This window comes from Ochotona princeps, chromosome 6 (assembly GCF_030435755.1).
Source record: "Ochotona princeps isolate mOchPri1 chromosome 6, mOchPri1.hap1, whole genome shotgun sequence".
Classification (NCBI taxonomy): domain Eukaryota; kingdom Metazoa; phylum Chordata; class Mammalia; order Lagomorpha; family Ochotonidae; genus Ochotona; species Ochotona princeps.
Genome location: NC_080837.1, coordinates 47827086 through 47854447, shown reverse-complemented (window position 1 = coordinate 47854447; position 27362 = coordinate 47827086). Strand labels below are relative to the sequence as shown.

Sequence of the window (27362 nt, the reverse complement as noted above, 5' to 3'; positions counted from 1 at the left end):
GTGTGTGTTGAAAAACGACACCAACAGGCCCAATGAGGCAGGATATGGTTTAATAGAGCCGGTTTCCTGGCACTCTACAAATGGGCCCTATCCTTGGTAGAAGCGGGGCCCTGGCTGGATCAGGAGGCGCCCGTATGGCTTCTCTTGTTCCACACGCAGGACCCTCTGTGCTGCAAGCACTAGGCGAAAGGGAGAAGAGGGCGGTCAGCAGGTCCCCACACAGGCCGCCCTGCCTGCCCATGCACCCATGGCCAGCACTCACCCAGGAGCAGGTAGAAGACCTGCGCGGCCCTCTTGCGGGAACTGAGTGGGGACACCAGGCTGCTGAAGTCAGGCTCCCGGTTGGCCTGCAACTCCAGTGCCACTGCCCTGCAGGGACGCAGCAGGGTCAGCCAGGCCTGAGCTACACCCCTGCCCATGCAGCCCAGCCCTCTCCCTCTCCCCCACACCTGCGCACAGCCTCCAAGGAAAGTGGCTCCATCTCCAGGGACACCTCTGAGGGCATCTCCATGGGCACCTCGGGGAGTTCTGGCACCACAGGCAACATGGGAGGCTCTGGCTGCTCCGCCTCAGCCCAGGCCCTGGGGAGACAACGGGAATTGAAAGAAGTAGGGAAGGTGGGGCTCCCTAGCCACTGGCCTCACTGTGGGCTGGACCCACAGAGCTAGGCTGCTTACCAGCGCTCCTCCGGGGGGATGAGAATGGTGCGCGACTTTTCCTCCTCCACAGGCTCCAGGGAGAGCTCTAGGTGGGGTTAGGGGACAGCAAGGTGTTCTTTCAGAACCTCCCCCTGGCTCTGATGGAGCTGTAACTGCTGCGGCAGGAGAGCAGGGAGTGCCTACCGCAGCAACCTTGGAGCTTACCTGAAGACGGCATGAGTGGCCCACTGGGCTCCTGGGCTTCCCGCAGCACCTGGGGTGGGGAGGGGAGGGGAGCTCAGCTCCTGGCCTCATGGGTGTCTGAGGCCAGCAAGCCTGCACTGTGGGCTGGGGTGCTCAGCCTGCAGCGGGGGGAGGGGGGAGCGTACCTCAATGTCACTGATGGCCTCAGCCCTGCTCCTTTCCTCCTCGGCCACTTCCCGGGCCGCCCTCCGCCTGAGCGCTCTCGCAGGAGTCTGGGCACAGCGGGTCCAGAAGGCCAGCAGTTCTGGGGGAAGCAGGCCAGCTGCAGGGAGGGGACAGGGTTTGAGGTGTGAGAAGAACACCAAGAGAGAGGGGTCTGGGTCCCAAAGACCCCCAGGATCCAGCCTGCCATTCTTACGGTATGTCGGGGTCTGGAGCAGCTCTGTGGGGCTCCTGAGGGTCCTCTCTGGAGGCTGCACCATGGGCTGTGGGGTGGTAGCCCTGTTAGGAGGAAGCTACTCCTCGGTGCCCCACCCACCCTCTTGCCCCTTGGAGCCCAGGAGCATGGGGCATTGCAGAGCTGCAGAGCCACATCTATGCTTTCCAGGGAACATAAGGGCTTTGCCTTAAGTTCCCCACCTGCGCCCTCCCTGCGGGGCTGGGCCACACTCACACACTCCCGGCAGTGTGCTGTGGTTTGCAGCTGCTCCTTGAATTTTTCCCTGGAGATCTGAGTCTCCTCATCCCAGAACAGTAGCTGGCGGCGGCGACGGCGACGAGCAGGGGGGCTCGTGGGAGATGGTGGGCCTGGGCGCCTCTTCTGTGGAGTGGGAAAGGAAGGGCGACACCAGGCTATCCACTGCTGCTGACAGCACCACACCCAGCCCCTCAAAGTACCTGAGGCTTGGGTAAGTCTGCCCTATATGTCAAGGGGCCAGATGGGATGCACAGGCCACACCCCACAGGCCCTGTAGGAACTGGCGGTGTTGCTGGGCCTGGAGAGGCCGCTCTGGGGGAGGAGGGTGCTTAGGAGGAGTGGTGCTCACCTTGGGACTGGGTGGTGCTGGCAGACGCAGTTCTGGCGATGGGGTCACCTCTGCAATGACACCAAGACCCTGGCTGTGTTCTATAGGCCCCCTGGCCTTCACAGCCTCTGGGGCAGGGGCACTGGGCCCTTGTGTTGGCCCAGAGCAGTCCCCCAGCCCCCGTCACCCACCTGTGAGCAGGGCCTCTGGCTCCCAGCCTGCCAGCTTCTCTGCCTCTTCCTCGGGTGCCAGGGCTGGTTCTGGAACTGACACTTCCATTGCTTCTACCCTGAGGGGGAATGAGTAGGAGAGGTGAGGACACTGTCCCTTCTTCCCAGTACTGAGCCTCCCCCACCCCAACCCACGCAGGGGTCCGCCCTTACTGCACAGGAGCTGGAGGAGAAAGTGGGGGCACGGCCATGTCCCCTTCTGGGGCCCGGGGCTCCTCCCTGAACTCTGTAGAGAGAAGATAGGCTCTCAGGGGCAGAAGGGGAATACTGTCTGGCTCCCAGAACACCCGGGCAGGGGCTCTGACCATCAGGCTCCAGGCGGGCCCTGGGCTTGCCCAGCCGGCGCTCCTCCAACAAGACAGCCTCATCCTCTTCGGCAATGAGCAAGTCCAAGTCACGGCGGCTGAGCTCTGGGAGGTCCTGCTCGCCCTGTTGATGGAAAAAGGAGGATGGGTGGCTCGGTGCCATCCTGGTCAAAGTGGCCCAGGGCAGGGCCCAGCGAGGCAGCGATCAGCTGGTGAGGGTAATGCGAGGGGGCTGGACCTCACCTCAATGTGCAGCATACGGATGGGCTCTGCTTCCTTCAGGGTGATGACCTCAGGGGGCAGCACTGTAAGCAAGATCCAGTCAAGATCTGGGTACTCTGACCTCAGGGCCACCTGGTTCTGATCTGGCTCAGGCTGGTTACTTAGCAAAGCAACCCTGGGTGCTCAGCACTGTGAGCCTTAGTTTCCTCAACTGTAAAATGGGGCTAAGGGTTCTGACCTCACAGGACTCTTGTGAGATATGGACAAGGTCTCTCACACACAGAGGTTGTGGTGCTCAGACACCCCCCCACACACACAGGCCCCATCTGTCATAGACACATGTATACACATAGGCCCCAACTTTCACACATGTGCGTGCACACACATACACTCACGGGCCACGGCAAACATCCAGCTCCTCCCCACCATGGCTCCTGCCTTCACACATGTGCAAACACAGACACAAGTCCCAACCTTCACACACTGCATACAGTCCGCAGCAGACACCTAGCCTTCCTATGCCTGTCACCAGGAGGAAGTTCCCTTGGCTGACCTGGCTTCCTGGGCTCCTTGGGGACTTCAGGAGAGGCCACCTCAGGGACTCTCTCTGGGCTTGCAGCCTCTAAGAGGTGTCGAATCTTGGGATTGGGGGGAGAGGATTAAGAGCAAGAGACAGAGGGCACACAGATAAGTGTCATGACTCCCACTTGTATGCCATCAGACTGCCACCCGCCTCCAGCCACGTGTACACAACATGGGAGCATACAGCCTGGTAGGGAGACAAGTGTATGGGTGATCCCAGTGACAGTTCACACAAAGGATCCAACAAGGGCCCTGGGAAAGTACTGGGTTCCTGACGGCATTAGGCCCTGTTGGAGGTGGCAGATGAAGGCTTCCATTTGTGTCCATAGGATTTATAGGAGCTTGAGCCACAGAGAATGGCGGGCTAAGAAATGGGACATCTTAGGTATGTAGGGACCAGACTGGTGTTTGGGGACTGGGGCTGTGCTGAGAGAGCCACTCCTGAGCCCCAGCCTGCAGCACGGGCAGGGGCATTAGGCCAGGTGTAGATGGTGAGGGTCTGGGTCGTGGGATGAGTGGAGTTGGGAGCTGCCTCCAGTGGAGAAAACTGTCAGAAAACTGTTGGCCTTGAGTAGCCAAGCACACAGGATTCTTCCTGGAGGCTTCAACAGCAGTGCCCCTGCACCACGCGGAGCTCCCTCCCTTCACCCCAGGGTATTGCCAGCACGAGGACAGGAGCCCCTTCTGCATTGTCCACTCCCTTGTCTGAGATGTTCCAAGGCAATGAACCCTACCTGAGGGATATCGTAAGGGCTGGGGAGACTCGGGCCCACAGACATGATCCCAAAGAAAGGGTCTGGGGCGTCTTCCAGGGTCTCCATCATGCTCAGGCGGTTAGGGAGCAGCAGGCTGGGCCTGGGAGAGAATGAGGGTTGCTAAGGAGCCAGGCTGAGCCAGGCCAAGGAAGGCGGGGCAACTGCAGCCCGGCAGAGATGCTCACAGCTCAAGCTCAGCCATGTCGATGCGGATCTGCAGCTGTGCGCGGTGCAGGCGCTCCAAGATGTGTTGAATGTCCTCTGTGGGCAAGAAGGGCAAGGTGGCAGCTGCCAAACCTGGAGGGGCAGGCACTGGCTCTGCTGCAAGGGCAGGCTGTGGGTATGTGTCAGGGGGTCCCAGTCTTACCTACAAGATACTGGCATTGTTGGAAGTAGACCCGGATCACACCAATCTGGAGCTGTGCTGACAGGTACAGGGAGAAGCGCGGCCGTGGCAGGCTGGGGTGCGGGGGCTGCACTCGGACCAGCACATAGTTGAGGATTTCCTCGCTGCAGGGAACAGGGTACCTTGACCACTGTTGTGCCCAGGATTGCCCACCCTCCTGACCCCTGCTGCACCTGCCCTTCTACCGCCCTGCCCACCTGTGGCCGGAGCCTTACCATGTCTTCACCACGTTCACCCTCAGGTATTCACGCTTCACCAGTCGGCTCCCGCGCGTCGCTGCCAGCCTGGAGGGGGGGTGGGGAGGAACCGGGGATCATTGGTCAGACCAGGAGCCCTGGAGCCCTCTCCAGTGTGCCCGGCAGGCCCGTCCTCACCAGATAGTGGCAAAACAGCCGGTGTGGCGCTGAAGCACGTTGGGATAATAGAACATGACCCCTCAGACTTCCCCTTCGCTCCTTCACTCCACGGACCGATGGGGTTTCAGTGGGACTTCCTTAGGTATGGGATTCCCAACAGCCACGGGAAGGTGGCGCTGCAGGAGGACCCCAAAAACTAAGGTGTTAGAATGATTAGAGGAGGGGGCAGTTCAACAGAAACGCCCCTTTCTCAGAGGGCCGCGAGGGAGCTTGCACGGTGTGCAGGTTTGTTGAACTTACTGGAGCTCTGGGAAGAGGCTGCAGGGGCGACGACGCAGGGCAGGTCCCGCGGGAGCAGGCGTCCTGTGCGACTGTCTGGGTTCGCACTCCTCTGCAGGACTGGATCCCGCCGCGGGGTGGCGGCGCCCAGACGCCCAATGGGAAGCAGGTGTCCGGTTGGAGCACTCGTCCCTCCCAGCCCCCTAGCGGCGCCAGGTAGCCTGTTTGGGTAGGAGGCCACAGGATCACTCCAGACAGGCATCGAACCAATCGAAAGAACCCTGCGTCCCGCAGGGCCATTGTGAGGTGTCACAGCCAATGGGCTCTGGTTCTCGCCTCTAGTAACAAGGGATCTGGGGTGGCGCTTCTGCACGCGCCAATGAGAGCACAGCAAGCTCTGTCTAACAAAGTGGCCCAAGTGTAGGAGGGGAGGTGGGGTCACATCGGGGGCAACCGCTTGGGGCGCCAAGACCCTGCCCCGCCCCCACTTTCCACCAAGTCCTGCTAGGTGCGCCACTAAGGCTGGTGCAGGTGGCCTTGAAGTCGCGGGGAGGGGCAGGGCATGTGTCAGGCTTGAGGACTAGGCAGGTTGGGCCTCAGTCAGCACACCTCCTAACCTGATCCTGCTGGGGTAGCCAAGGTGAAAGTTCTCCAGGTTGAACTAGATTTGAGCTTTTTTGGATGCAGCCCTTACTCTTCCTCCTGTTCCTGGATTGCTTCTCTTACAGCTCCTTAGACAGCCTGGTTGGGAATCCTACTTTTTTTTTTTAAAAAAAGATGCATTTATTTTTATTGGAAAGGCAGATAGATATACAGAGAAGGGAGAAACAGAGGAAGATCTTCCATCTGCTGGTTCACTCCCCAAGTGGCCACAATGGCTGGAGCTGAGCCAATCCAAAGCCAGGAGCCAGGAACTTCCTCCAGGTCTCACATGCGAGTGCAGGGTCCCAAGGCATTGGGCCGTCCTCAACTGCTTTCCCAGGCCACAGGCAGGGAGCTGGATGGGAAGTAGTGCTGCCGGGATTAGAACCGGTGCCCATATGGGATCCCAGTGCATGCAAGGCGAGGACTTTAGCTGATAACCTACCTCACCAGACCCCTAAAGCTACTGTTTCAAATACCCAAATCTTCCCAACCCCTAACCCACTGTGCTTGGCTGTATCCGGTTTGTCCATGATACTTACAAACTGTTTGAATACTGCAAGTGCTCAGTTGGGGACAAAAAGGGAAACAAAGAGGCGTGGGCACTTGGCACAGCAGTTAAGTTGTTTGGGGTGCCAACACTTTGCAGAAGAGTGCCTGGTTTAGTCCTGGCTACTCCATTTCAGATCCAGCTTTTTTGTTTATGCACACCCTGGAGTGCAGCTCAATTATTTGGGTCCCCACCATTCACATGGAAGACCTGGATAGAGCTCAGAGCTCCTGGTGTCTGTTTGGTCCAGCCTTGGCTATGGTGGGCATTTGGGAATTGAAGTAGCAGATGGAAGATTCCTGAGGGTAAGCATTGTGATGCAACGAGTTAAGCTACCACTGGCAATGCCCACATTCCATAGCAGATTGCTGGTTCAAGCCCTGGCTAGTCTACGTACAACGCAGCTCCCTGCTAATGCACTCGAGCAGCAGATGGTGGCTCAAGTTCCTGTCACCTGTGGGAAAACCCCCTTAGAATGTCTGGCTCCTGGCTTCACCCATCCCAGCCCCAGCTGCTGCAGCCATCTGGGGAGTAAACCAGCAAATAATGCTCTCTGCATTTCCAATAAAAATTAAAAAATAAACTTCTAAAAATTAAAAGGGTAAATAACAGGTCCCGATGCGATGGCTCAATGGCTAAATCCTTGCCATACAAGTGCTAGGGTCCCCTATGGGTGCTGGTTCGCATCCTGGCTACTTCATTTCCCATCCAGCTTCCTGCTTGTGGCCTGGAGAGCAGTAGAGGATGGCCCAAAGTCTTGGAACCCTACACCCATGTGAGAGGGAGACCCACAAGAGACTTCTAGTTCTTGGCTTTGGATTGGTTCAACTCTGGCCATTGTGTCCATTTGGAGAGTGAACCAGCAGAAGGAATATCTGTCTGTCCTCTGACTTTTCACTTAAAAAAGGGGTGGGGGGAGGCCTGGCGCCATGGCCTAGCAGCTAAAGTCCTTGCTTTGCATGTGTTGGGATTCCACATGGACCCCGTTTCCCATCCAGCTCCCTGCCTGTGGCCTGGGAAAGCAGTTGAGGACGGCCCAACGCCTCAGGATCCTGCACTCGCATGTGAGACCTGGAGGAAGTTCCTGGCTCATGGCTTCGGATCAGTGCAGCTCCAGCTATTGTAGTCACTTGGGGAGCGAACCATTGGATGGAAGATCTTCCTCTCTTTCTCTCCTCTTCTCTGTATATCTGACCTAGCAATACAAAATAAATCTTTAAAAAAAGGCGGCAGGGGGGGGGGCGGGGGAAGAGCATCAGCTGACCAGGAGCCCTCCTGTCTTGGTGAACAGGGTGTTGGTGACATTGTTAGTCTGGGCCACAATGTCTTGTGGGGTTCAGCTGGACTGGGGAGTGCTGTTTCATTTGTTGTGCTAGGGGGAAGAGCCTCAGGGCCTGGCAGGCCCCATGTGGCAGCAAGAACAAGCAGAAGAGGGGCAGCACCTCTGCCCACGGAGGCCCCTTGGCCTCTACAGCAAATGGCACTTTCAGGCCTCAGCAAGGAACTATGGAATCAGATGTTCCCCAGTGAGGCTGGTGGTCACTGTGCCTGGTACAGGCTCAGTGCCCCTCTTGATGGATGTCACAGCCCTCTTCCTAATCCTGGTTTCCATGAGGGCACCTATATGTTCAGAGCTGGACCCAGAACCCGGCACCCCAGGTGGATCCTGAGGGCCCAGACAGGTGAGCAGGACCAGAACTCCAGTACCCTGCTCCTGAAGTTCCATCTCCACCCATGCACACCTCCGCTCCAGTTGGGGCCCCACCACCTTCTTCTCCCAGAAAACCGGATATTGAGTTTTCTTTCCATAAGATTGTATTTATTTATTTATTTTGTCTGCTTTTGTTTCTAAGATTTTATTTTAAATCTTTAGATTAGACATAGGAGGAAAATATACAAATATAAAGTGCTTGGCGTTAGAGTATGGGGATTGAGGGAAGGAGGACAGGTGCCCTGAGTTCACACCACTTTGGAATGTCCCAGTCCCTTAGAGATAAGAGGGTGTATCTCAACATTTTTGAAAAGATAAAATGAAGCAGAACTTATCCTTGAGCTCTCCATGGGCCAAGCTGTGTGAGGAATTCGAGGGCATAACTAGCACAGACAACCTCTGAGAAGGGCCACAAAGGGAGGCACCACCCAACAGTGGGGACAACGGGACTGCTTCAAGGGAGATGGGTGGAGTCTGGGTTCCCATGCAGCAAGGACAGAATGGCCGCCTGTTCCTCTGGGGTTTCCAGCAAGTGCCGGGCGAAGGCCTGCTCCATCTGCACCAGAAGACATGGGCAGAGAGGCTTCAGGGAATGCAGTGTGGCCCCCGCGCCACAGAGGGGGTTCCTACCCCGGCCCACTTCACCTTCTGGGGTACCATCCATGCTCTGGGCTCACCTGCACTGTGATGAGGCTCTGTGGGCTATGGGTGGAACCAGTGCTCTCTTCCCAGAAATTCAATGTCACCTGGAACTTGGGTGGGGGGCCCAGGCCCTGGAGGTACCTGGCCAAGTCTGAAAGCAAAAGATCAAGGGTTGTAGGAAAGAAGAGAGAAGAGCCAGAAACACAGGCAGGAGGGAACAGAAGTGGGAGCAGGGCCGCAGGGGTCTTCTGGCCAGAACTGCAGGCTCAGGACAGAGGTTGGGGACAGCTGATCTTCATCTGTAGGACAGGGGGCCACTGCCTCGCAAAGGTGTTTATACGCAGCAGTCTCTCCACAGGCAGAGCTCCAAGCCCTCGCAGGCAGTAGCCCTTGGCTGCTGGCACAGATGCGCCCCAGCTTGTCACCTGCTCATGGCACCTGTGTCCCTGGGGAGAGCCATGCTCTGACTCCGCTGTATTCTGGAGTTCCACCCCAAAGAGCAGGTTCCGATTGAGTGGGGGTTGCACCTGGAATTCCCAGAGTGGATGGGAGGTAGAGACAGGCTTCAGGGATGCCTGGAATGCAGTAGAGATAGGGCAGACCTGGGTCCTGGGTGTGGCAGATACGCAGATATTTCTGTGGGCGAGTGTGGACATGGGAGGAGGCCTTTGGGTACCCAGGACCCACATTTCTACATGCATAGCGTACACTCAAACATGATGCCATTCCCCAAGCTGTGATGTTCCTGTGCCAGCATCACCCTTTCCACAGCCTCAGCCAGGGCTGAGCAGATGGCCTCAGGGATATGCACCAACAGGCACAGTGGTGCCAAGCAAGTAAGTCCAGGGCCTCCTGAGGGGGTCGGGGGGAGCTCAGGGGCCTGTTAGGAGCAGCCTCACCTCTGCAGAAGTAGGTGGTCCTGAAGAGCTCCACACACTTATTGTTGGGCAACAGATGCGGGGTTGGCCCAGGTAGCGCGTGAGGTGTGTGCAAGGAGATGTGGAGGGAGCAGAGCTGCTGAGCAAAGAGACCCCGCGAGTTGCTGGCCACCAGGAGGCCTCGGTCCAGCTTGCTCAGCAGGCGTTGGGCAGGCTCCAGCGGGTCCGGCTTTGGGAACACCACCTGCTCTATGTTTCTGTCGGAGCCCAGGGGCTCGGCCACGAGACGGCAGTCCAGGCTGTGCACCTGGGCTTCCCCCACCACACGTCCGCCATAGATGAAGGTGAGCAGCAGCGAGTAGTCTGGGGACAGAAGAGGCCAGCTATGCCTGGTGCCAGGGGTGGGGAGCAGTGGGGGGGCATGGAGGCGGGCGCAGCTGTTTGGCATGAGGCTTGAGGGAAAGGAAGTGGAGCTACTCGCAAGTCCAAGGCTCTCATTTTGCTAATGAGGAAACAAACCTCAACAGGAAACCCAGCGAGGGACAGGGCACACATGGCAGGCCCTGGAGTGGGGCTGGCAGCCTCTCCTCATCCACCAAGAGGGGGTTTCCTGGTGAGGTTCCTGCCACTCAGAGCTGAAGGCCTATGCACACCGTGAGGCCCTGCTGTTCACAAGGTGGCTCTGAGATGCTGGCACTCTGTCTGCCTCAGGGAAACTCAACTCTCCGTATGCCTCCTCAGGCAACTGTGGCTGTGAGGAGCAAGCTTTGGGGAGTCTGGCCAGCCACAGGGAGTTCTCACTGCCTTGGACACTAGTGTCTCTGCCTAAGGGAAAGCAGGTCTGGTTTGCTGAACCTACCAACCAGACAATGCCTGCCTGGGGAGAGGAAGAAGACACCAGAACAGTGAGAAAGCCAGAAATGTCAAGTGGGTCTGGCATAACAGAGTAAGCCTCCACCTGCAGTGTTGGCATCCCACATGACCTCTAGTTCAAGTCCTGGCTGGTCCACTTTCAAACCAGCTTTATTAATGGGCTGGGACAGCAGCAGAGAATGGCACCTGCACTCTCGTGGGAGACCCAGAAGCTCCTGGTTCCTGGCCCAACCCAGCTCTGGAGACTGTGGCCATTTGGGGAGTGCAGGGAAGAGAAGATATGAAGATATCTCTGTCTCTCCTCTCTGTAAATCTGACTTTCCAATAAAAATAAAACTTAAAAAAAAAAAAAAAACAAGGAAAATGACAAGTACCTAGGTCTGAAGGGCGCAGAAAATCCAAGACCCCCCAATCCTCTTGGACTTCAGCTGCAGTTACGTCCACACCTGGAAGGCAGGCAAAGCCACCAGTCACCTGGAATGGGACTGGGGAACCTGTGGGCCAGTGGACACACGAGAAGCAGGGACGTGGTACCTTCCTGTGGCTCTGGGCTGTTGCTTCTGCTCCCAGTGTTGGAGTGGCTTGATCCCACGGAGTTCCCCGTCTCCTCCTGCACACACAGTGTCCAGCACTGACCTCTCCCGGCCCTCCCAGGCACTGTCCTGCTCTCATGCCCACCCAGTTTGCTGCCAGTTCTCACATCATCCAGGGAGCCCTGGCACGAGGTGGGGCTTGGGATGCACTTCCTCATGGGATCCTCATCTTCCTCTTTCACAAATAACATAAAATTGAGATGTTGATTACATGGCAATTCCTGGATCTCTGGCTGGGCTGTGGAATTGACAGGAAGAGAAAAATCAAGCGTTCAGGAAGCAAAGATGACAAGGGGCACAGGTGCTGCAGCACAGTGGGTAAAAGTGCCACATGCGGTATTGGCATCCCACACAGGTGCCAGTTCAAGTCCTGGCTGTTGCACTTTCCATCCAGCTCTCTGCTAATGTGACTGGGAAAGCAACAGAGGGTAGTCCAAACACTTGGACCCCTGACCCCTCATTGGAAACCCAGAAGCTCCTGGCTCCTTGTTTTAGACCAGACCTGCCCTGTTTTGGCTGTTGTAACCATTTGGGGAATGAACCAGCAGATGGAGGATCTCTCTCTCCTCTTTGTAAATCTAACTGTTCAATGAAAATAATTTTTTAAAAAAGATTTATTTATTTTTATTGGAAAGGCGGATACACAGAGAGGAAAGACAGAGAGGAAGATCTTCCGTCAGATGATTCACTCCCCAAGAGGCCACAACAGCTGGAACTGAGCCAATCTGAAGCCAGGAGCCTCTTTCAGGTCTCCCAAGTGGATGCAGGGTCCCAAAGCATTGGGCCGTCCTCGACTGCTTTCCCAGGCCACAAACAGGGAGCTAGATGGAAAACAGGGCCACTGGGATTAGAATTGTCGCCCATATGGGATCCCGGTGTGTGCAAGGTGAGGATTTTAGCCACTACGCTATCATGCCAGGCCCTAAAGATTTATTTTCAGGGCCTGACGTGATGGTGTAGTGGTTAAGCTCCTTGCCTTGCACGCACCAGGTTCCCATATGAGCGCCGGCTCTAATCCCGGCAGCACTGCTTCCCATCCAGCTCCCTGCCTGTGGCCTGGGAAAGTAGTCGAGGATGGCCCAAAGTCTTGGGACCCTGCAACCGCGTGGGAGACCCGGAAGAGCTCCTGGCTCCCGGCTTTGGATAGGCACAGCACTGACTGTTGTGCTCACTTGGGGAGTGAATCATCAGACGGAAGATATTTCTCTGTCTCTCCTTCTCTCTGTATATCTGACTTTCCAATAAAAATAAATATTTTTTTAAAAAAAATCTTTAAATGAAATGACAAGTACCTGGGTTTAGAGGGAGAAGCTCTAAGGTCCTCCAATCCTCTTGGACTTCAGCTGCAGTTACGTCCACACCTGGAAGGCAGGCAAAGCCACCAGTCACCTGGAATGGGACTGGGGAACCTGTGGGCCAGTGGACACACGAGAAGCAGGGACGTGGTACCTTCCTGTGGCTCTGGGCTGTTGCTGCTGCTCCCAGTGTTGGAGTGGCTTGATCCCGCGGAGTTCCCCGTCTCCTCCTGCACACACAGTGTCCAGCACTGACCTCTCCCGGCCCTCCCAGGCACTGTCCTGCTCTCATGCCCACCCAGTTTGCTGCCAGTTCTCACATCATCCAAGGAGCCCTGGTGTGAGGCAGGACTGAAGGTGCACTTCCTTGTGGGACCCTCATCTTCCTCTTTCACAAAGGACACAGAACTGTGATGTCGCTTTGAAGGTGACTTCCGGGTCTCTGGCTTGGCTGTGGAATTGACAGGAAGAGAAAAATCAAGCGTTCAGGAAGCAAAGATGACAAGGGGCACGGGTGCTGCAGCACAGTGGGTAAAAATGCCACATGCGGTATTGGCATCCCACACAGGTGCAGCTCAAGTCCTGGCTGTTGCACTTTCCATCCAGCTCTCTGCTAATGTGACTGGGAAAGCAACAGAGGATGGCTCAGATGCTTGGGCCCCTGAGCTCTCATTGGAAACCCAGAAGAAGCTCCTGGCTCTTGCCTTTGGATCAGTCTAGCTTTGGCTGTTGAAACCATTTGGGGAGTGAACCAGCAGATGGAACATCTCTTTTTCTCTGTCTCTCCCTGTATCTTTATGTAACTCTGCTTTTCAAATAGAAATAAGTCAAAAAAAAAAAAAAAGTGGCCTTGGCAGGCAGTGGAAGCAGTGGGAGATTAGACAGGATGGAAAGGGGGACCTGACAGCAGCTTCCTAAGGACAACGCCTGTTGGGAGGCCTGCCGTGCCCTACTCCCACCACCCCTGCCATGTGCTGCTTCTGGGCATGGTGGGCAAGGGCACACTCACCAGCAGAGGGGGTTCCTGGTGGCAGCAGCCGGTATACCTTGTAGGGCTCAGCCACGTCCATCCGGCCGTTCTCCGGAACCTCCTCAAATTCAGAGCTCTTGTTGAGGGCGCAGCGCAGGCGGGTCTTCCACGCAGCAGGGCCGCTGGGGTCGCCTTCTCTGTACTTGCCTTTATAGATGGCCCAGGCCTAGGGAAACCAACGGCAGAGGAAATAGGATGCCACTGACCCTGGCCACGCCTCCCTCAGGGCTGGCTTCCCAGGCTTGTGGCCTGAGTTCCTGGCGCCCACCCTCAGCTCAGAGCTGCTTGGGCTACCCGTAATCTTGGCAGCTTTGCCATCTGAATGGGAACTCAGCATGCGACCTGGCTGTTCTCCAGCATGCCCTCAGATCTGCAACCCAGGCAGACGCTGACAGCATGGGGTAAGTGTGCCACCAGTGTGTGGTGTGTGTTGGGGGGGTGTTTTCAGCCCTTGCCCAGGAGGCAGGGGTGCTCCCTGACACTCACCTTGAAGAAGGCGGCATCCTGGTCCTCTCGGAAGTCCTGCTTGCCTGCATGCTTCCAGGGAATCCGGAACATGGTCTTGGCCGCATCATCCCAGCACACACCTGGGAACTTCCCACTCTCTACTTGCTCTATCACCCAAGTCCGTAGCTTCCGGGTACTTCGCGCCTTGCCCAGAGTCATCCTGGGGGGATGAGACAGGGAGGCATTGTCAGAATTGACCATTTGAGGGGACACATCTGCTGAGACTCTGGTCACTGTCCCCAGAAGCCCCCCTCACCTTCTGTAGGCTCTGGCAGAGTTCTTTCATTTCTGCCATCATTAGAAGTTACCAAAAACCTACCCTTCTGGTTGTGACATGTGAGCGGAAACCTTAGGAATTGGTTCAAAATTTGGGGGAGAACATCCAGTTTGAGAAGTTCCTTTGTCTCTTTCTTAAAATTAAAATTTTGCTTGAAAGGCAGAAGAGACACAAAGAGAAAATGCTCCCACCTGCCACTTCATTCCTCCAATGCCCACACTTGTCGAGGCTGGGCCAGGCTCGGGCCAGGCTCAAGCCAGGAGACCAGAGCTCAATCTGCCTTCCACAGGGGCGGTAGGGACCTAGCTAGTCGAGCGATCACTTGCTGCCGCCCAGGATGTTCATCAGCAAGATGCTTTAGCCCCGAGCAGAGTCAGGGCTAGAACCCAGGCTATTGGACAGGAAGAGGCAGGCATTGTCCTAAGCGGTGTCTTAACCCACTGTGCCAAATCCCTGCCTGTGCTTTGGTGTTTTGTTTCTGGTAAGGTGCTCTATCCAGTCTCAAGTATATTCACCAACCACCCTTACATGCATCCCCACCGCTGGTCTGTAGTTGCCTCAGGGGTAGGTAGGTGGGGGTGTGAAGGGGTGGGGGTGGGGAGGATGGGGTGGAACCACAGAAGTGGGCAGGGCCACAAAGAAAGAAAACAAACAAGGCCAGCTGAGGCTGGCCCAGGGTCCTTCCTCCAGGACAGTTTCAGAGCAGGCTCTTACCAGTTCTGCCCAGGGCCTAGGACACTTGCCCTTGGTGGTGGCTGCACAGTGGCCATTTGTAGTTTCTCACTCCCAGGCCACACCTCTGGCTTCTGGATTCACACAGGTTTTCGGGCTCTCCTTGTTTAGTAAGAGGGGCTCCCAGACACTGTCCCTTGCAATCTCACCCGATCCTTCTCACCCTACAACCCGGGCTGACTCCCATGCTTGGCTGATCTTACCTGATCTGCCGTCCAAGGCTGTCCCGAAGATCTCCAAGCTGCAACTCTGCTCCCAGCTGGGCTACGAGATCTCTCCGCCCCTTTCTACAGTCCCCACCCTAAGTTTCGCTTCTCTTCCGAGGAGAGCCTTTTCCCAGAAATCACGTGGTCCCGGAGTAGCAGGGCAACCTGCCGCCACCAGGGGGCAGCAGTAGCCGTTGAGCATCTCAGTCATTCCGCGAACGGCAGCTAGAGGGCCCCTCCGCCCTGAGTTCCCACGGGGAACCCCTTCCTGCCTGATACTCTGCATACTGCACCTCCGTGTAACACTGTACACCTTCACCAAGTTCCCTGAGTCTGGCTTCGGGGTCTCTGAATTTCTGTGTACATCTGAGCACGTCGGTTCCCCACAGGGCCCGCTTGGTACACGTTAGCTTACATCAATGACCAAATTCCAACAAGGGGAAGGGAGGAAGGCAAGGAGGGAGAAAGGGAGGGAGGGACAGAGGGCGGCCAGGTGGCTGGCTGGGAAGGGCTCCCCTTGCTCATCCATGGTGTCAGTTCCTTCCTGGCCCCGAGTCCAGGGTGGGTCAAGAGACAGTCTGTAAAGGGAGCCCTTCAGCAATGCTCTAGTCACCCCCCTTTTGCCCTGGACCCCTAGATGGTGGGGCCAGGAAGAAGGACCACCGAGAAGCCTGGCAATCAGATGCCTCTTTATTGGTGCTGCAGCTGTTCCTGAGGGGGCTGGGCCACGGGACCCTGGCCCTCAGCTACTTCCTCCTGCGGGGGATGCTCTGTCCCAAAGGCACCTCTTCAGTCAGCTTCTGCAGGAGAGAGAAACGATACTTGAAGTCTGGGGCTCCCACCCAGGGCCAGGCCAGGTGACTTCTGGAAGATGATGCCAGAGGGGAGGCTGGGCAGAGGTTTTACCTGTAATAAGCGGGCATGGTACACGGGAGGCTCCTCGCCAGCCAGAGGCTGGGGGCGCACATGCAGGTAGCGCTCAGTGGCCGTCTCCAGCTCCTCCACCTCATACAGAGTGGCCGGGTCCAGTGAGTGGGCATTGATGAGACTCACCAGATACTCTTTGTAGTGTGCCCTGGGGGGGCGAAGGAACGGGGTATCTGTTCTGTTGGCTAACAGCACCTTGCTGGGTGCTGAGGTACACAGCCAAGGCCATGTAATCCCTGCCTGCTGCACCTGCAGGCAGTGGCCATCTGTGCAAGCCACCTGCTCCTATTTATCTGCGCCCTTGCCCAGACAGCCCTGTCCTCTCCTTGCAGGAGCCACTTTCCTGCCTGCACATGCTCTCACCCTCCTATCCCCCATGCCCAGTTGCATGCCCTTTACCCCCTGGCACTCACTGACAGAGGCCGGCATAGCCAGCTGGAGTTTCCTTGCCACAAGCTTCATCCTTGAGCCCATTGGAAACTTCCTTCTGCTCCATCACTCGGCAGCCACCTAAGGGTAAGGGAAGGAAGATGCCCTCTGCTGGGAGAAGGCGCTAGAGAGCTGGGAAATACATAGAGCAGGCCAAAGTTGTCTTCAGGAAGGGGACTGAGCATAGCCTAGTGGGGTACTTAGAGATGCCTGCAGCACCGACCCAGAGGCACAGTCCTGGCTACCCGGCTTCTAACCAAACTGGCTTTGGCCCATACCCACATGCACAGTCTTTCCTAGTCCACTGACTTGTGCGACCTTCCCTCTACGTAGACAAGGAGGTTGGAGCAGGAGGTGACACCTTTCCAGGCCCTGAGACCCAAAACAGTGTGTTCTAACCAGCAGGGCTCATTCACTACTCACTGAGCTCATGAATGAACTGTTACCATTTGGGAAAAGGCCAAGGTAACATTAAGAGCTTCCTGTGAATGCTAGGTCTTGATGATGTCTTAGGTAGATATCCTTCCCCTCCTTTTCTAGAGGAAGGAACAAGACCTGGGGCACAGGAACAATCCCCAACTCCAAGCCTTCCCTTTACCCCTGACAAAGTGGGAGCCCAGCTGGTCATCCGCCTCAAAGGTTTGTCCCACCACTCACCTCCAGGGACTGCCCGGGCTCCTGCTGGAGGCTCTGTGTTAAACATGATGTTGTTGTCCTGAAAAGACACACATGGGCATTACACTCCCCTGGCTGCCAGCCTTAGCTGCCCTGCCTACCTTAAAGCCTCTTCCATTTTGGCCTGACCCTGGGCCCTATCCCCTTCTCCTGGGCGACCTGTACTCCCAGTTGGGCTGGCCCCTTCTAACCTGCAGCAGCTTCTGGAGTCGGATAGCGGTCCAGTCTCGCAGGTAGAAGAGGCAGTCTCGAGGGTGGTGGCCGTGCAGGGACTTCTTTACCCTGCAGTTAGGGTCTGGACATTTCTGGCAGACACCCAGATGGCAGAGGGGAAGTTAGAAGCTATTAGGGTCCTAGAATCTCAGAAATTCCTGTATGAGGGCTGTAGGGGTGGGAGGGGCATGGAGAACTTGGATAGTCTGGAGCAAGCAAATGGGGGGGGTGTCTGGTATCCCAGTGGCCTCCTCTTCCTCCAAGCAGCTCCTCAGGGCCCCCACCCCACCCTCTTTCCCCCTTCCCCATCTCTGGACTCACATTTTTGGCATAAAAGGCATTGTAGCAGCCGCTGCAGAACTGGTGGCGGCACTGCGTGCAGTGGAAGTGCATGCAGCCTCCTCGGGCCAGGGCGTAGGAGAACTTGCACTTGGGGCAGTCTGCAAGAGATGGCAGGTAAGGGCGAAGCCATGCTCAGAGGATGCTGCTGATGACAGGCCACCTAACAAACGGGCCAGGTGGGGAGGGGGCAGCCTCACCAATGCCATTCTCCTGAAGATACATCGCCAAGCCCTGGGCCTGGTATTCCGGGTCGTTGGTGCGTTTCCAGTTCTGAAAGTCCTCACAGCTCCGACCTCGGTGCTGCTCCTCCCACTGCCAGAAGAAGGGTGGGCATCACATACGAGCCTGGCCTTCCCCAGGTCCCTCCAGGAGTCCTTAGCTTCCTTTGTGTCATTGCCAAACTGAGGGACCATCCTTGGCTTTGCTGTCCTCCCACCACCTCATGCTCACTGGCAAGCCACGATGTTCCCACCCCTTTCCTCCATTCCCACAGCTGTCATCTCACTCCAGGCTGCTATCAGATCTGGCCTCCATGACTTGCTTTAGCTACTGGCCTCTCCACATTGTACCAGTCAGGCAGCCTCAACAGTTATTGGTGATGTTATGGCTTTCTGGCTTGGCAGTAGGGTTGCAAGTATTCATTTTCTGTTTCATTCATTTTTTCATTGCATGATGCAAGATTTGGGTGATGAATATTACACTTCTTACAACACAGAACAAAAGACAAATCAGCACTACTTGGTCTCCAGGGTTCCCCTGATCTGATGCTCCCCCACCTGGACTGCCTGGCAGTCCTTGCTCTCAAGACTCCAGCCATAGTTTTGCTTGACTTGGGCTTTCCATGGCTGTTCTTTCTGTCCCAACTACGCTGCACGGCTGGGTCCCTCAGAGCTTTAAGTCAACCCATTTCAGAGATGACTTGTCTGACCATTCTGTCCTTGGCTCACGCTCCACCTGTATCCCCACAGAATTTGTGCCTGCATACAAGCATTTCGGAAATCCCTTTCTCCTGATTCTCTTCCTTTCTTCCTTCTACTTCTCCCCCTCCTTATTCTTCACAATCTTTTCCCTTCTTTCTTCCTGCTTTTCTTTCTCCCTTCTGCCATTTCTCCTTGTGCCTATCGAAACTCTTAAGTTCTCTGAGCTGAGAGCTCCTGACTCATCCTGATCTCACGCTTGTGCCTTGCAGTAGCTCAGCAAGTCATTATGCCTTACCTGGCGCTTGCAGCGCACACAGAAGGTCTGGTGACACTGGGGACACGTTGCTTCCAGCTGCTCCCGCTCATAGATGAAGCCGAAGGAGCACTGTGGGTGTGAGAACAGAAAGCTATCCCAGGCCTGACCTGGCTGCATGCCCTGGTCGTCCAGTCAGCTCCTCTGGGTGCATCACTTACCTGGGCACACCACAGGAACTTGGGGTCCCGCATCAGCACCCCCTCAGTCAGCTTCTTATGGAACAGAGCATAGGCGTCAGGCTCAAGGCTCTCCCGAAGCTGAAGACAGAGGCAGTTGGTGTGTGTGTGTGGGGGGGAGTTCCTGTTCAATGCCCAGGGGTGCCCAGATCCCACGGGCTATGGCAGCTACCTGGATGTCCAGGGTGGAGAAGTAACTGAGCAGCTGTGTGTCGTCAGTGAGGTCAGGGCGGCCACAGGCGGGACACACCATGTCTGTAATGTGCTTCTCCTTCAAGGCGATGGTGAAGTGCTGGCGGAAGCAGTCAGGACAGATGGTACACTCACAGGAAATTAGAGCCTGCATCTGGAGGGGGGGGGAGGAGAGAAAGAAGCCATCCATAAGTGCCACCCTGAGAAAGGGGCAAAGGCCAAGGGTCCAATGAGAAACGAGGATCTAAATAACAACTGGGCAAGGGGCCATTTTAAGTGCCAGTGGGTGCCAAGCAGACAACCCAAACATATAGTGCAGGAAAACAATGATGAGACCTAAGACAAAGAATGCCTCTAAAGATGGTCACATCCAGTTAAAAGCAAATATAGAAAATAGCATCCTTGAAATGACACAGATATGGGGATGTAGAACAAATTAGTGACTATCAGGTGACTAGAGGCCAGAAGGAGGTACAAGTATAAGGTGTAGCATGGGGAGGGAGGAGTAGAGTTCCTCTGCAGTGAGGAACAATTTATATCTTCATTTTGATGACAGTAGACAAATTGTAGACAAATCTATTCATGAGATACAACTGCAAAGAACTACACACACAAAGAGATACACAGAAGATAGTACTGTGTTATAAAGAGTTAAGCTACCACCTGTGATACTGGCTTCCACTATGGCAGCTAGATGAGCACTTTGGGTACTCTACTTCCAGTCCAGCGACCTGTGAATGCACTTGGGAATGCAGCAGAGGATGGCCCGAGTGTTTGGGCCCCTGCATCCACATGGGAGACCCGGATGAAGCTCCTAGCTCCTGGCTTCAGAATCGCCCGGCTCTGGCCATTGTGGCTAAATCCTCAGCTTGCATGCACTAGGATCCCATATGGGCACCAGTTCATGTCACAGCTGCTCCACTTCCCATTCTGCTAGTAACCTGGAAAAGTAGTAGAGGACGGTCCAAATCGTTGGGACCCTACACCCATGTGGAAGACCCAGAAGAACATCCTGGCTCCTGGCCTCGGGTCGGCTCAGCTCTGGGCATTGCAGCCACTTAGGGCATGAACCAGTGGAAGGAAAATCTTTCTTTCTCTCCTCTCCATAAAATCTCTTTCCAATTAAAATAAACAGATCTTTAAAAAATTAACGAGATTTAAAAAATTAGAAAGATCTCTCCTGTGGTTGACTGCAAATGATCACCATGGCCAGGCTGAAGCCAGGAGCTTCCTCAAAGGTCTCTCAATTGGGTGCAAGGGCCCAGGAATCTGGGCCATCTTCTGCTTTCCCAGTACGTTACCAGGGAGCTGGATCAGAAGTGGAGCAGCCAGGTCTTAAACTGGTTCAGGTTTGGGATGTCAGCACTGCAGGCAGAGGCTTAAACTGACATGCCATAGCCTGGCTCTGTAAGATTCCTTTTTTCAGACATACACGTACTAAGATCTTTACCAGGTCCTGGCATGATAGCCTAGTGGCTAAAGTCCTCGCCTTGAACACACCAGGATCCCATATGGGCGCAGGTTCTAATCCCGGCAGCCCTGCTTTCTATCCGGCTCCATGCTTGTGGTCTGGGAAAGCAGTTGAGGACAGACCAAAACCTTGGGACCATGCACCCATGTGGGAGATCTGGAAGAGATTCCGGGCTCCTGACTCAGCTCAGCTCTGGCTATTGCGGCTGCTTGGGGAATGAATCATCAGATGGAGGATCTTCCTGTCTCTCATCTTTGTACATCTGCCTTTCCAATAAGAATAAATCTTTAAAAAAAAGGATATTTACCAACTGCTACACCAGATTTGCTTCTAAACAGTCCAGTGTGTAGATAAAATCAGATACACTGAAAATTGCTGAGGCTTGGGGACAGTGATGATGACACTGGGGGATGGGGAACTTGCAGGAGTTGGGGAAATTGATTTACAGTCTCTACTGCATGTCTTACAATTGCTGTAATAGAACATTAATGAAAGGAGGGGGAAGAGGCAGCCTATTCCTGTCCCCACCTTCCCAGAATACTTTTCAGATACAAAAGCCACTTCAGGGGTGAGAGGAGATATGTCCAAAGGGCTTTAGCCGCTAGGCCACGCCACAGGGCCCGAGATATGTCCAAAGGGAACAGAAACGATTCCTAGAGCAGGGATGGTAACATGGGCCTTACCCGGTTGCGGGGCAGAGCCCACCCGCACACAGCGCACTCCTGGGCGAGCAAGCGACGTAGGAAGGCACGATCCTGGCTTTGCCTCACAGCTTCTACCACGTCCCCCAGCTCATAGTTCCTGGGGGTCTCCTGCAGCAGCGACAGTGCCAACTCTGCCCGGCCCCAGCTGGGGAGTGCATAGACTGCCAGAAGCCGTCTGACCAGACTCTGCAATGGGATTCAGGTGGAGAGAGAAGTGCTATTAGACCCCCAGAGCACCTCCTCAGGTCCCTCTAGGAGGGTGCTTAAACTGCTCATCTCCTTTCATTGAGCACCTGCTTGTCTGGCCCATCCCATGCAGGGGTAGGCTCGGGACCATTGTCCCAGAGGCGCTGATGGAAGGGCTCCAGGCGCTGGCGCTGTAGCTCAGTCAGGGCCCGGGCCACATCTCCCCCGTGCTGGTACAATGCCTGAAGAGACCCTTCCTCAGGTCTAAAGCCCAACATCCGGAGCTCCTGCACCTGTAGGTTGAGAGCAGGGAGAATGAAGAGGGAAAATCAGGTAAGGGAGTGTGTGAGGGACCAAGGCCCTCAACCCTGTACCGCCTGCAGCCGAGCTGTACCTTCCTCCGCCGAGCCCTCACACACTCCTCTACAGCCTCATCAAGGTTGCCATGACGGTCCAGCCAGGCCTTCCGGGCCTCTTCACAGGAAAAGGCGCCCAGGCCAGGGTCCTTCTGTCCAGCCAGCTCGGCCACCATTTCCAGCACGTAGGGCAGTTCTGAGCGCAACCACTGCAGCGGCACCTCAGTGCCTGAGTATTGCAGAGCCGAGAAGACTTCCTCTGGAGATGCACCTGCAGCCTCTCCTTCCTGAAGCACAGCAGTGCATTAGGGGGGCCATGGGAGGGCAGCACTGTCAGCCTGATCCACATGTGAACAGCTGAGCACTGCTGTGCTGATCATATGACCTGGTGTAGCACATGGTCACGGCCAAGTGGGAAGTGCTCAGAAGATGCAGCTGCTGCTAACAGTAACTTTTTTTACTTTTTTTTTTTTTTTTAAAAATAGTGCTAACATTTATTGGTCTTTACGGGGACTGAAATTCAGAGAATAGATCACAAGGGCTGTCATTGTAAGGATAAAAAATACGCAGAATTACCAGACCATGTTGTGGGGATAATCACTGCAGGATGGAAACCAAAGGGATTATTTAAATAAACAAAACAAAAACCCCCAAATTGGGCCCAGCACGATAGCATAATGATTAAAGTCCTCGCCTTGCACGCACTGGGATCCCATATGAGTGCCAGTTCTAATCCCGGCAGCTCCACTTCCCATCCAACTCCCTGCTTGTGGCCTGGGAAAGCAGTCGAGGACAGCCCAAAGCCTTGGGACCCTGCACCCATGTGGGAGACCAGGAAAGAAGTTCCTGGCTCCTGGCTTCGGATCGGCGCAGCACCGGCTGTTGTAGCCACCTGGGGAGTGAACCATTGGACGGAAGATCTTCCTTTCTGTCTCTCTCCTCCTCTCTGTACATCTAACTTTCCAATAAAATAAGTAAACTTATAAAAAAAAAAACCACCCAAATTCACAAGCAATCAAAAGACAACTAGAGTCAGAAAAAGTCCCACATATTAACCCTGTAACAAAATTAATTTCTGAATGGATTCCAGTGTCAATTAGATCACTAGACCTGTAAGTGACACAGCAGTATGGAAACTACTGATGGAACTGAAAATAACCCTTCTGTCTACTTGACACCTTCCAGAAAGGTGCAGGCGCTTCAGAAGTGCTGAGCCCAACCCCACTTAGGTTGGACGGAAACCTAATCGGACTGCTAATAATAACTTTATAAGAACTCAGATTAAAAAAAAAAAATTAGCCCAGCACAGTCGCCTAGGAGCTAAAGTCCTCACCTTGAATGCACCGGGATCCCATATAGTCGCCAGTGTTAATCCTGGCGGCCCTGCTTCCCATCCAGCTCCCTGCTTGTGGCCTGGGAAAGCAGTTGAGGACAGCCCAAAGCCTTGGGACCCTGCACCCGTGTGGGAGACCTGGAAGAGCTCCTGGCTCCTGGCTTTGGATTGGCGTAGTACCGGCCCGTTGCGGCTCACTTGGGGAGTGAATCATCGAACGGAAGACCTTTCTCTCTGTCTCTCCTTCTCTCTGTATATCTGCCTTTGCAATAAAAACAAATAAATCTTACGGGCCCGGCGGCGTGGCCTAGAGGCTAAAGTCCTCGCCTTGAACGCTCTGGGATCCCATATGGGCGTCGGTTCTAATCCCGGCAGCTCCACTTCCCATCCAGCTCCCTGCTTGTGGCCTGGGAAAGCAGTCGAGGACGACCCAATGCTTTGGGACCCTGCACCCGCGTGGGAGACCCGGAAGAGGTTCCTGGTTCCCGGCTTTGGATCGGCGCGCACCGGCCCATTGCGGCTCACTTGGGGAGTGAATCATCGGACGGAAGATCTTCCTCTCTGTCTCTCCTCCTCTCTGTATATCTGACTTTGTAATAAAATAAATAAATCTTTAAAAAAAAACAAAAACAAATCTTAAAAAAAAAAAAAAAGAACTCAGATTCATGCAATGCAGCCTCTCCGTGGCCTATCCCAGCCCCACCCCAGGCCCATTCCTCACTTGGATCATGACTATCAGCTGGAGGCCTTCCTCCCGCATCTTGTCTTGGCGCTGCTTCTCAGAGTCTCCACAGGAGCTGGGCAGGGGGGCACTGAGACATCGTGGGGGTTGAGAACTGGGGAGTCCCTTTTCTGAGGAGGTGGCATTGGGCTGGGGGGCACGCTGTTCTGGGTCAGGGCTGCTGGTCCGGTTGCACATAGCACACACCCAGCCAGGGCCCGAGTTGCGGAAGGTGCAGTGGCTACAGTTCCAGAGAGGAGTCTGTTCGGAGGTCAGCAAATCATCCCCATCCTGGGAAGGTAGAGAGAAATCAGCCCATTGGGAACTGGGGAGTGGAGGTCCATAGTGGGGACACAGAGAACCATCTAGAAAGGTCAAGAACAAGTTACCTGAAGGGGCTGTAGGCAAATGCCAAGATCCTGGGAATCCACCACCAGGCTGGGAGGCTGGGCCAGCCGAGGCCGCTCACACATGGCGCATAACACAGCTGCTGCCTCATTCTCGTAGGTACAGCTCTGGCAGGCCCACTGACCTCGTGTCAGTTCAGGTTCTTGGTGCCCAGTCTCTTGGGGACCCTCAAGATCCAGCCTCGATTCCTTACTGCCTCGGGGCTGGCCACAGGATGCACAGAGCACTGCCCACGGCTCGTTGAGCCAGGTACAGGCCACACAGTGCCAACGCTGATGGGCACTTGCAGGATCCTGGGAGGGAGAACTGTCGCCGAGGGTCAGCAGGGAGGTCAGCTGGGGCCGCAGGTGGGTTGAGGCAGGCAGACTGTAATGGAAAGACAGACCTAGCCTGCTTGCTGGAACACTCACCCCCATCCTGGGGGCACCCCCCATTTCCACAGAGTTCTGGCCTTTGAGATACTGCTCTGTCTGGACACTTCCATCCTCACATCCTGTTCCACATGTAAGTGACAGCGGAAGAGCTCATTTCTGCCTAGTAGATCTTGGGAACACAAGGCCTGATCCATGCTAGGTGTTTCAAACACTGCCTGATGCCTGAACTGACTCTTAGACCAGGAAGTATCCAGCCACCACCACTGCCCGTCTTCCTGTGAGTGGCTGCTTGTCTCATATTAAGTAAATGGTCTTTAGCAAAAGAACCTGGTGCAAGGCAGATGCTCAGCTGATGGTCCACGCTCTCCATTTTCCTCCCACTGAGAAGGGCTGGGCTCTCACCTGGGCCTCAGGTGGGCGGCTGGGAGAGCTCCGGGCAGGGTCTGGCGGAGGTGATGAGCGCGGGATGGGTGTCCGTGGAACAGGCGGTCACAGGCTGCACATAAGACCTGCTTACAGATTGGGCAACTCAGGGTGCCTGGGGCAGAGCCGCAGAGAAAGCAGGTACAAACAGCAGGGCCTGGAGAGGAAGAACACAACACATAAGAGCAGGTTACACCTGGGTATGGTCCGAGGAGGGCCAACAGGACAACTCAGCAAAGGGAAACTTTGAACAGCTCTCAACACACAAAGATACATAAGAATGCCAGAGGAGGGGGCCCCAAGTTGCCATCATTAGTCAATGACTCCCCCACCACCTTGAAATACCTGGGGTAATACCTGGGGCGGAGGGTGTGGTAAGGGGACCAGGTGCAATCTCTCTCAGTAGCGGGCCGAACTCGGACAGGTGCAGCAGCTAAGGAAAAAAGAAGTTAGGGAACAGTCTGAGTCCCCACGCTCCCTTCCCCCACCCCTTCCCTTCTTACGTCATCTTCCACCTTCAGCAGCTGTTCCAGTGCCTGCTGTCTCGGATGTGCATTCTGCAAACCAGAAGGGGATCCTAGACGCGGCTGTGGAACAAGGCCTTCCCGCGAAAGGCCTGCTCCTCCACTGCTTAGTGCCAGGCCAGGGGGTGGGGACGGCAGTGTGGGGACCCTCCCACTGGCCTCACCTGGGGGCCGTGATGGCTAGTCTCACCCCAGCGGCCCTCTCACCTGCAGATACAGAGTGAGCTCCATCCGAAGCAGCAGCACTTCCAGTGTGACCTCAGCAACCTGCTGCTTGTCTGGCTCCTCCTGCTGCTCGGGGAAGCTCAAGCCATCCGACTGCTCCTCCGTGTAGCCGTAGAGTCGCAGCACATCCCGGCCCCCCTGCCACACAACACACACAGCCCGTCACAAGCCCTCGGCCCCCTTCCAGTCGATGTTCCCTCCTCCCGCCCCGCCACATCCAGTCCCCTTCTCCAGTTAATCCCATGGGGTGGTCCTCACCTGCACTGCATCCACCGTGCCGCGAAAGACAGGGTTATTGAACTTGACCCCGCGCCAGTACCGGGGCCGCTGAGGGCTGAGGAGGTTTCGGCCGTATTTCTCCAGAATGTTCAGGGCCGTGGACAGGGTGCTGAGGTAGTTTCGGGGCTGTGCGCAATTGAGAGAGAGCCGAGTTGTGAGGTCGCCGCGAACCTCAGGCCCTGGGGAAGCCCTCCCTTCCAAGCCGGGCCGCGCCTCACCTCCCCGCGAGCGTTGCAGCGGATCAGGCGCGCGGCGTCCAGCAGCAGGTAGCGGGCGGCTGGAGGCAAGGAGGTGTTCAATAACGGCAGGAGTTGCTCCAGGGAAAACGCCTGCCCGGAATCCGTCCTCAGGGCGCTCGTCAGCTGTTTACGGGCCGCTAGGAAGGCTCGCTCCTCTTCCTCCCCCGGCATCCTGAGATGGATGTCAGCCCCGGCCAGGAGCCGGCCCCGTGGGGCTGCGCGAGGCCCGAGCGCCACCTCTCCCCGCCCGCGGTCCGGCTTGGCGGTCCTGACCCTGCCCACGCAACCACCCCGGTCGGTCACTCAGGCCGCTGTCACCCTCCGGTCCCCCGGCCCAGCGCCAGGATGAGCGGGGAACAGGAAGTCCTGGGAAGGTGGGCGGGACTGCAACGCAGTTTCAGAGGAAGAGGAGGGGGTTAAAGCTGAGGAAGGGAGGGGCGTGGCCAGGAGGGCAGGCCGGACCCCAACCAATGGGTAGGCAAGTAGTCTGAAACTCCTCCCTCACAGCTCCGCAGCCTTTCCCCGGGTGGGTTCCGCCTCTTCCGGGCCGCTCCAGACGCGGGATGTCCCATTCCGTTCACGACCTTCCTGAACCTTTATGTTGTTCTCCCACCGGCGGCTGTCCATCCTGCCGGGAATTCGGCTCTCGCCGCCTCCAGCCCAGCTCGAGGCCCTCCCCTTCTTTTAAGAAGGCAGGGTGTCTTCGGGGACAGGCCCCGCACGAGCTCCCTTCCGCGTCCTGCAAACCCTTCTCCATTTTATCCTTCCCCAGCTCCCCGCCCCCCATCTCGCTCTGACGCCTCTCGGCCTTCCTAGCGGCCGAGCCTTCTAGTAGGAGGCTTGCCAAGGGACATCCCCTGCCCCATTCTCCCTTTCCTCTGCAACTCCGGCCCTGGACTTCCCCCTGAACGGGCGTGGTCCTCGCTCCAGGTCCCGCCCCCTTTCCGAAGGACAGCCCCTGTTGCAGTGAGCGCGGCCTGTCCCGTTCCCC

The 27362-nt window shown here is 56.0% G+C and overlaps 3 protein-coding genes across 11 annotated transcripts; all 3 read right to left on the bottom strand.

The window, feature by feature from the left end:
• Nucleotides 1–33: 33 nt before the first annotated feature.
• On the bottom strand, nucleotides 34–5445 carry REC8 (REC8 meiotic recombination protein). 2 transcript variants are annotated; one of them, XM_058666258.1, is made up of 20 exons: nucleotides 4998–5445; nucleotides 4742–4899; nucleotides 4583–4651; nucleotides 4329–4471; nucleotides 4147–4222; nucleotides 3941–4061; nucleotides 3178–3262; nucleotides 2646–2707; nucleotides 2403–2526; nucleotides 2251–2323; nucleotides 2059–2156; nucleotides 1889–1938; nucleotides 1516–1662; nucleotides 1261–1327; nucleotides 1028–1164; nucleotides 864–912; nucleotides 678–744; nucleotides 450–581; nucleotides 263–369; nucleotides 34–179 (listed from the first exon to the last, which is right to left on the bottom strand). In XM_058666258.1, the coding sequence occupies exons 2-20, from the start codon at nucleotides 4795–4797 to the stop codon at nucleotides 88–90; spliced, it is 1755 nt and encodes a 584-aa protein (XP_058522241.1). In that variant the 5' UTR covers nucleotides 4798–4899; nucleotides 4998–5445; the 3' UTR covers nucleotides 34–87. The 2 variants fall into 2 exon arrangements, with proteins under 2 accessions (XP_058522241.1, XP_058522240.1); XM_058666257.1 differs by having other exon boundaries at nucleotides 5024–5444.
• A 2579-nt stretch (nucleotides 5446–8024) lies between these two features.
• Nucleotides 8025–15100, bottom strand: IRF9 (interferon regulatory factor 9). Of its 5 annotated transcripts, none has more exons than XM_058666250.1 (12): nucleotides 14936–15100; nucleotides 13703–13883; nucleotides 13196–13382; nucleotides 12507–12637; nucleotides 12341–12437; nucleotides 12184–12252; nucleotides 10999–11129; nucleotides 10833–10929; nucleotides 10673–10744; nucleotides 9447–9788; nucleotides 8583–8698; nucleotides 8025–8461 (listed from the first exon to the last, which is right to left on the bottom strand). In XM_058666250.1, exons 2-12 carry the CDS (start codon nucleotides 13880–13882, stop codon nucleotides 8360–8362), a joined length of 1524 nt encoding a protein of 507 aa, XP_058522233.1. In that variant the 5' UTR covers nucleotide 13883; nucleotides 14936–15100; the 3' UTR covers nucleotides 8025–8359. The 5 variants fall into 5 exon arrangements, with proteins under 5 accessions (XP_058522233.1, XP_058522235.1, XP_058522234.1 ...); XM_058666252.1 differs by having other exon boundaries at nucleotides 10833–10908; nucleotides 14936–15097; XM_058666251.1 differs by having other exon boundaries at nucleotides 12341–12416; nucleotides 14936–15093.
• Nucleotides 15101–15610: 510 nt separating this feature from the next.
• On the bottom strand, nucleotides 15611–27260 carry RNF31 (ring finger protein 31). 4 transcript variants are annotated; one of them, XM_004584716.3, is made up of 21 exons: nucleotides 26351–27259; nucleotides 26112–26258; nucleotides 25836–25991; nucleotides 25608–25661; nucleotides 25450–25537; nucleotides 25084–25261; nucleotides 24289–24673; nucleotides 23900–24190; nucleotides 21884–22132; nucleotides 21597–21782; nucleotides 21283–21489; nucleotides 19109–19282; nucleotides 18919–19017; nucleotides 18740–18829; nucleotides 17722–17836; nucleotides 17504–17622; nucleotides 17161–17274; nucleotides 16952–17009; nucleotides 16279–16375; nucleotides 15845–16013; nucleotides 15611–15738 (listed from the first exon to the last, which is right to left on the bottom strand). In XM_004584716.3, exons 1-21 carry the CDS (start codon nucleotides 26540–26542, stop codon nucleotides 15685–15687), a joined length of 3222 nt encoding a protein of 1073 aa, XP_004584773.2. In that variant the 5' UTR covers nucleotides 26543–27259; the 3' UTR covers nucleotides 15611–15684. The 4 variants fall into 4 exon arrangements, with proteins under 4 accessions (XP_004584773.2, XP_058522230.1, XP_058522231.1 ...); XM_058666247.1 differs by having other exon boundaries at nucleotides 25462–25537; nucleotides 26351–27258; XM_058666248.1 differs by lacking the exon at nucleotides 25608–25661 and having other exon boundaries at nucleotides 26351–27260.
• Nucleotides 27261–27362: the final 102 nt, after the last annotated feature.

Coding starts and splice junctions, on each gene's coding strand:
- REC8 (XM_058666258.1), bottom strand. CDS start 4,797: ATGTTCTATTATCCCAACGTGCTTCAGCGCCACACCGGCTGTTTTGCC. Junction 4,652..4,741: donor GGCTGTTTTGCCACTATCTG/GTGAGGACGGGC, acceptor CCCCCCCTCCAG/GCTGGCAGCGACGCGCGGGA. Junction 2,324..2,402: donor GGCCCGCCTGGAGCCTGATG/GTCAGAGCCCCT, acceptor TTCTCTCTACAG/AGTTCAGGGAGGAGCCCCGG.
- IRF9 (XM_058666250.1), bottom strand. CDS start 13,882: ATGACTCTGGGCAAGGCGCGAAGTACCCGGAAGCTACGGACTTGGGTG. Junction 13,383..13,702: donor AGGATGCCGCCTTCTTCAAG/GTGAGTGTCAGG, acceptor TGGTTTCCCTAG/GCCTGGGCCATCTATAAAGG. Junction 12,438..12,506: donor ACCAGGGCTCCTTGGATGAT/GTGAGAACTGGC, acceptor GGGAGAGGTCAG/TGCTGGACACTGTGTGTGCA.
- RNF31 (XM_004584716.3), bottom strand. CDS start 26,542: ATGCCGGGGGAGGAAGAGGAGCGAGCCTTCCTAGCGGCCCGTAAACAG. Junction 25,662..25,835: donor AGCTCACTCTGTATCTGCAG/GTGAGAGGGCCG, acceptor TCTGGTTTGCAG/AATGCACATCCGAGACAGCA. Junction 21,490..21,596: donor GGGATGGGCCAGACAAGCAG/GTGCTCAATGAA, acceptor ATCCCATTGCAG/AGTCTGGTCAGACGGCTTCT.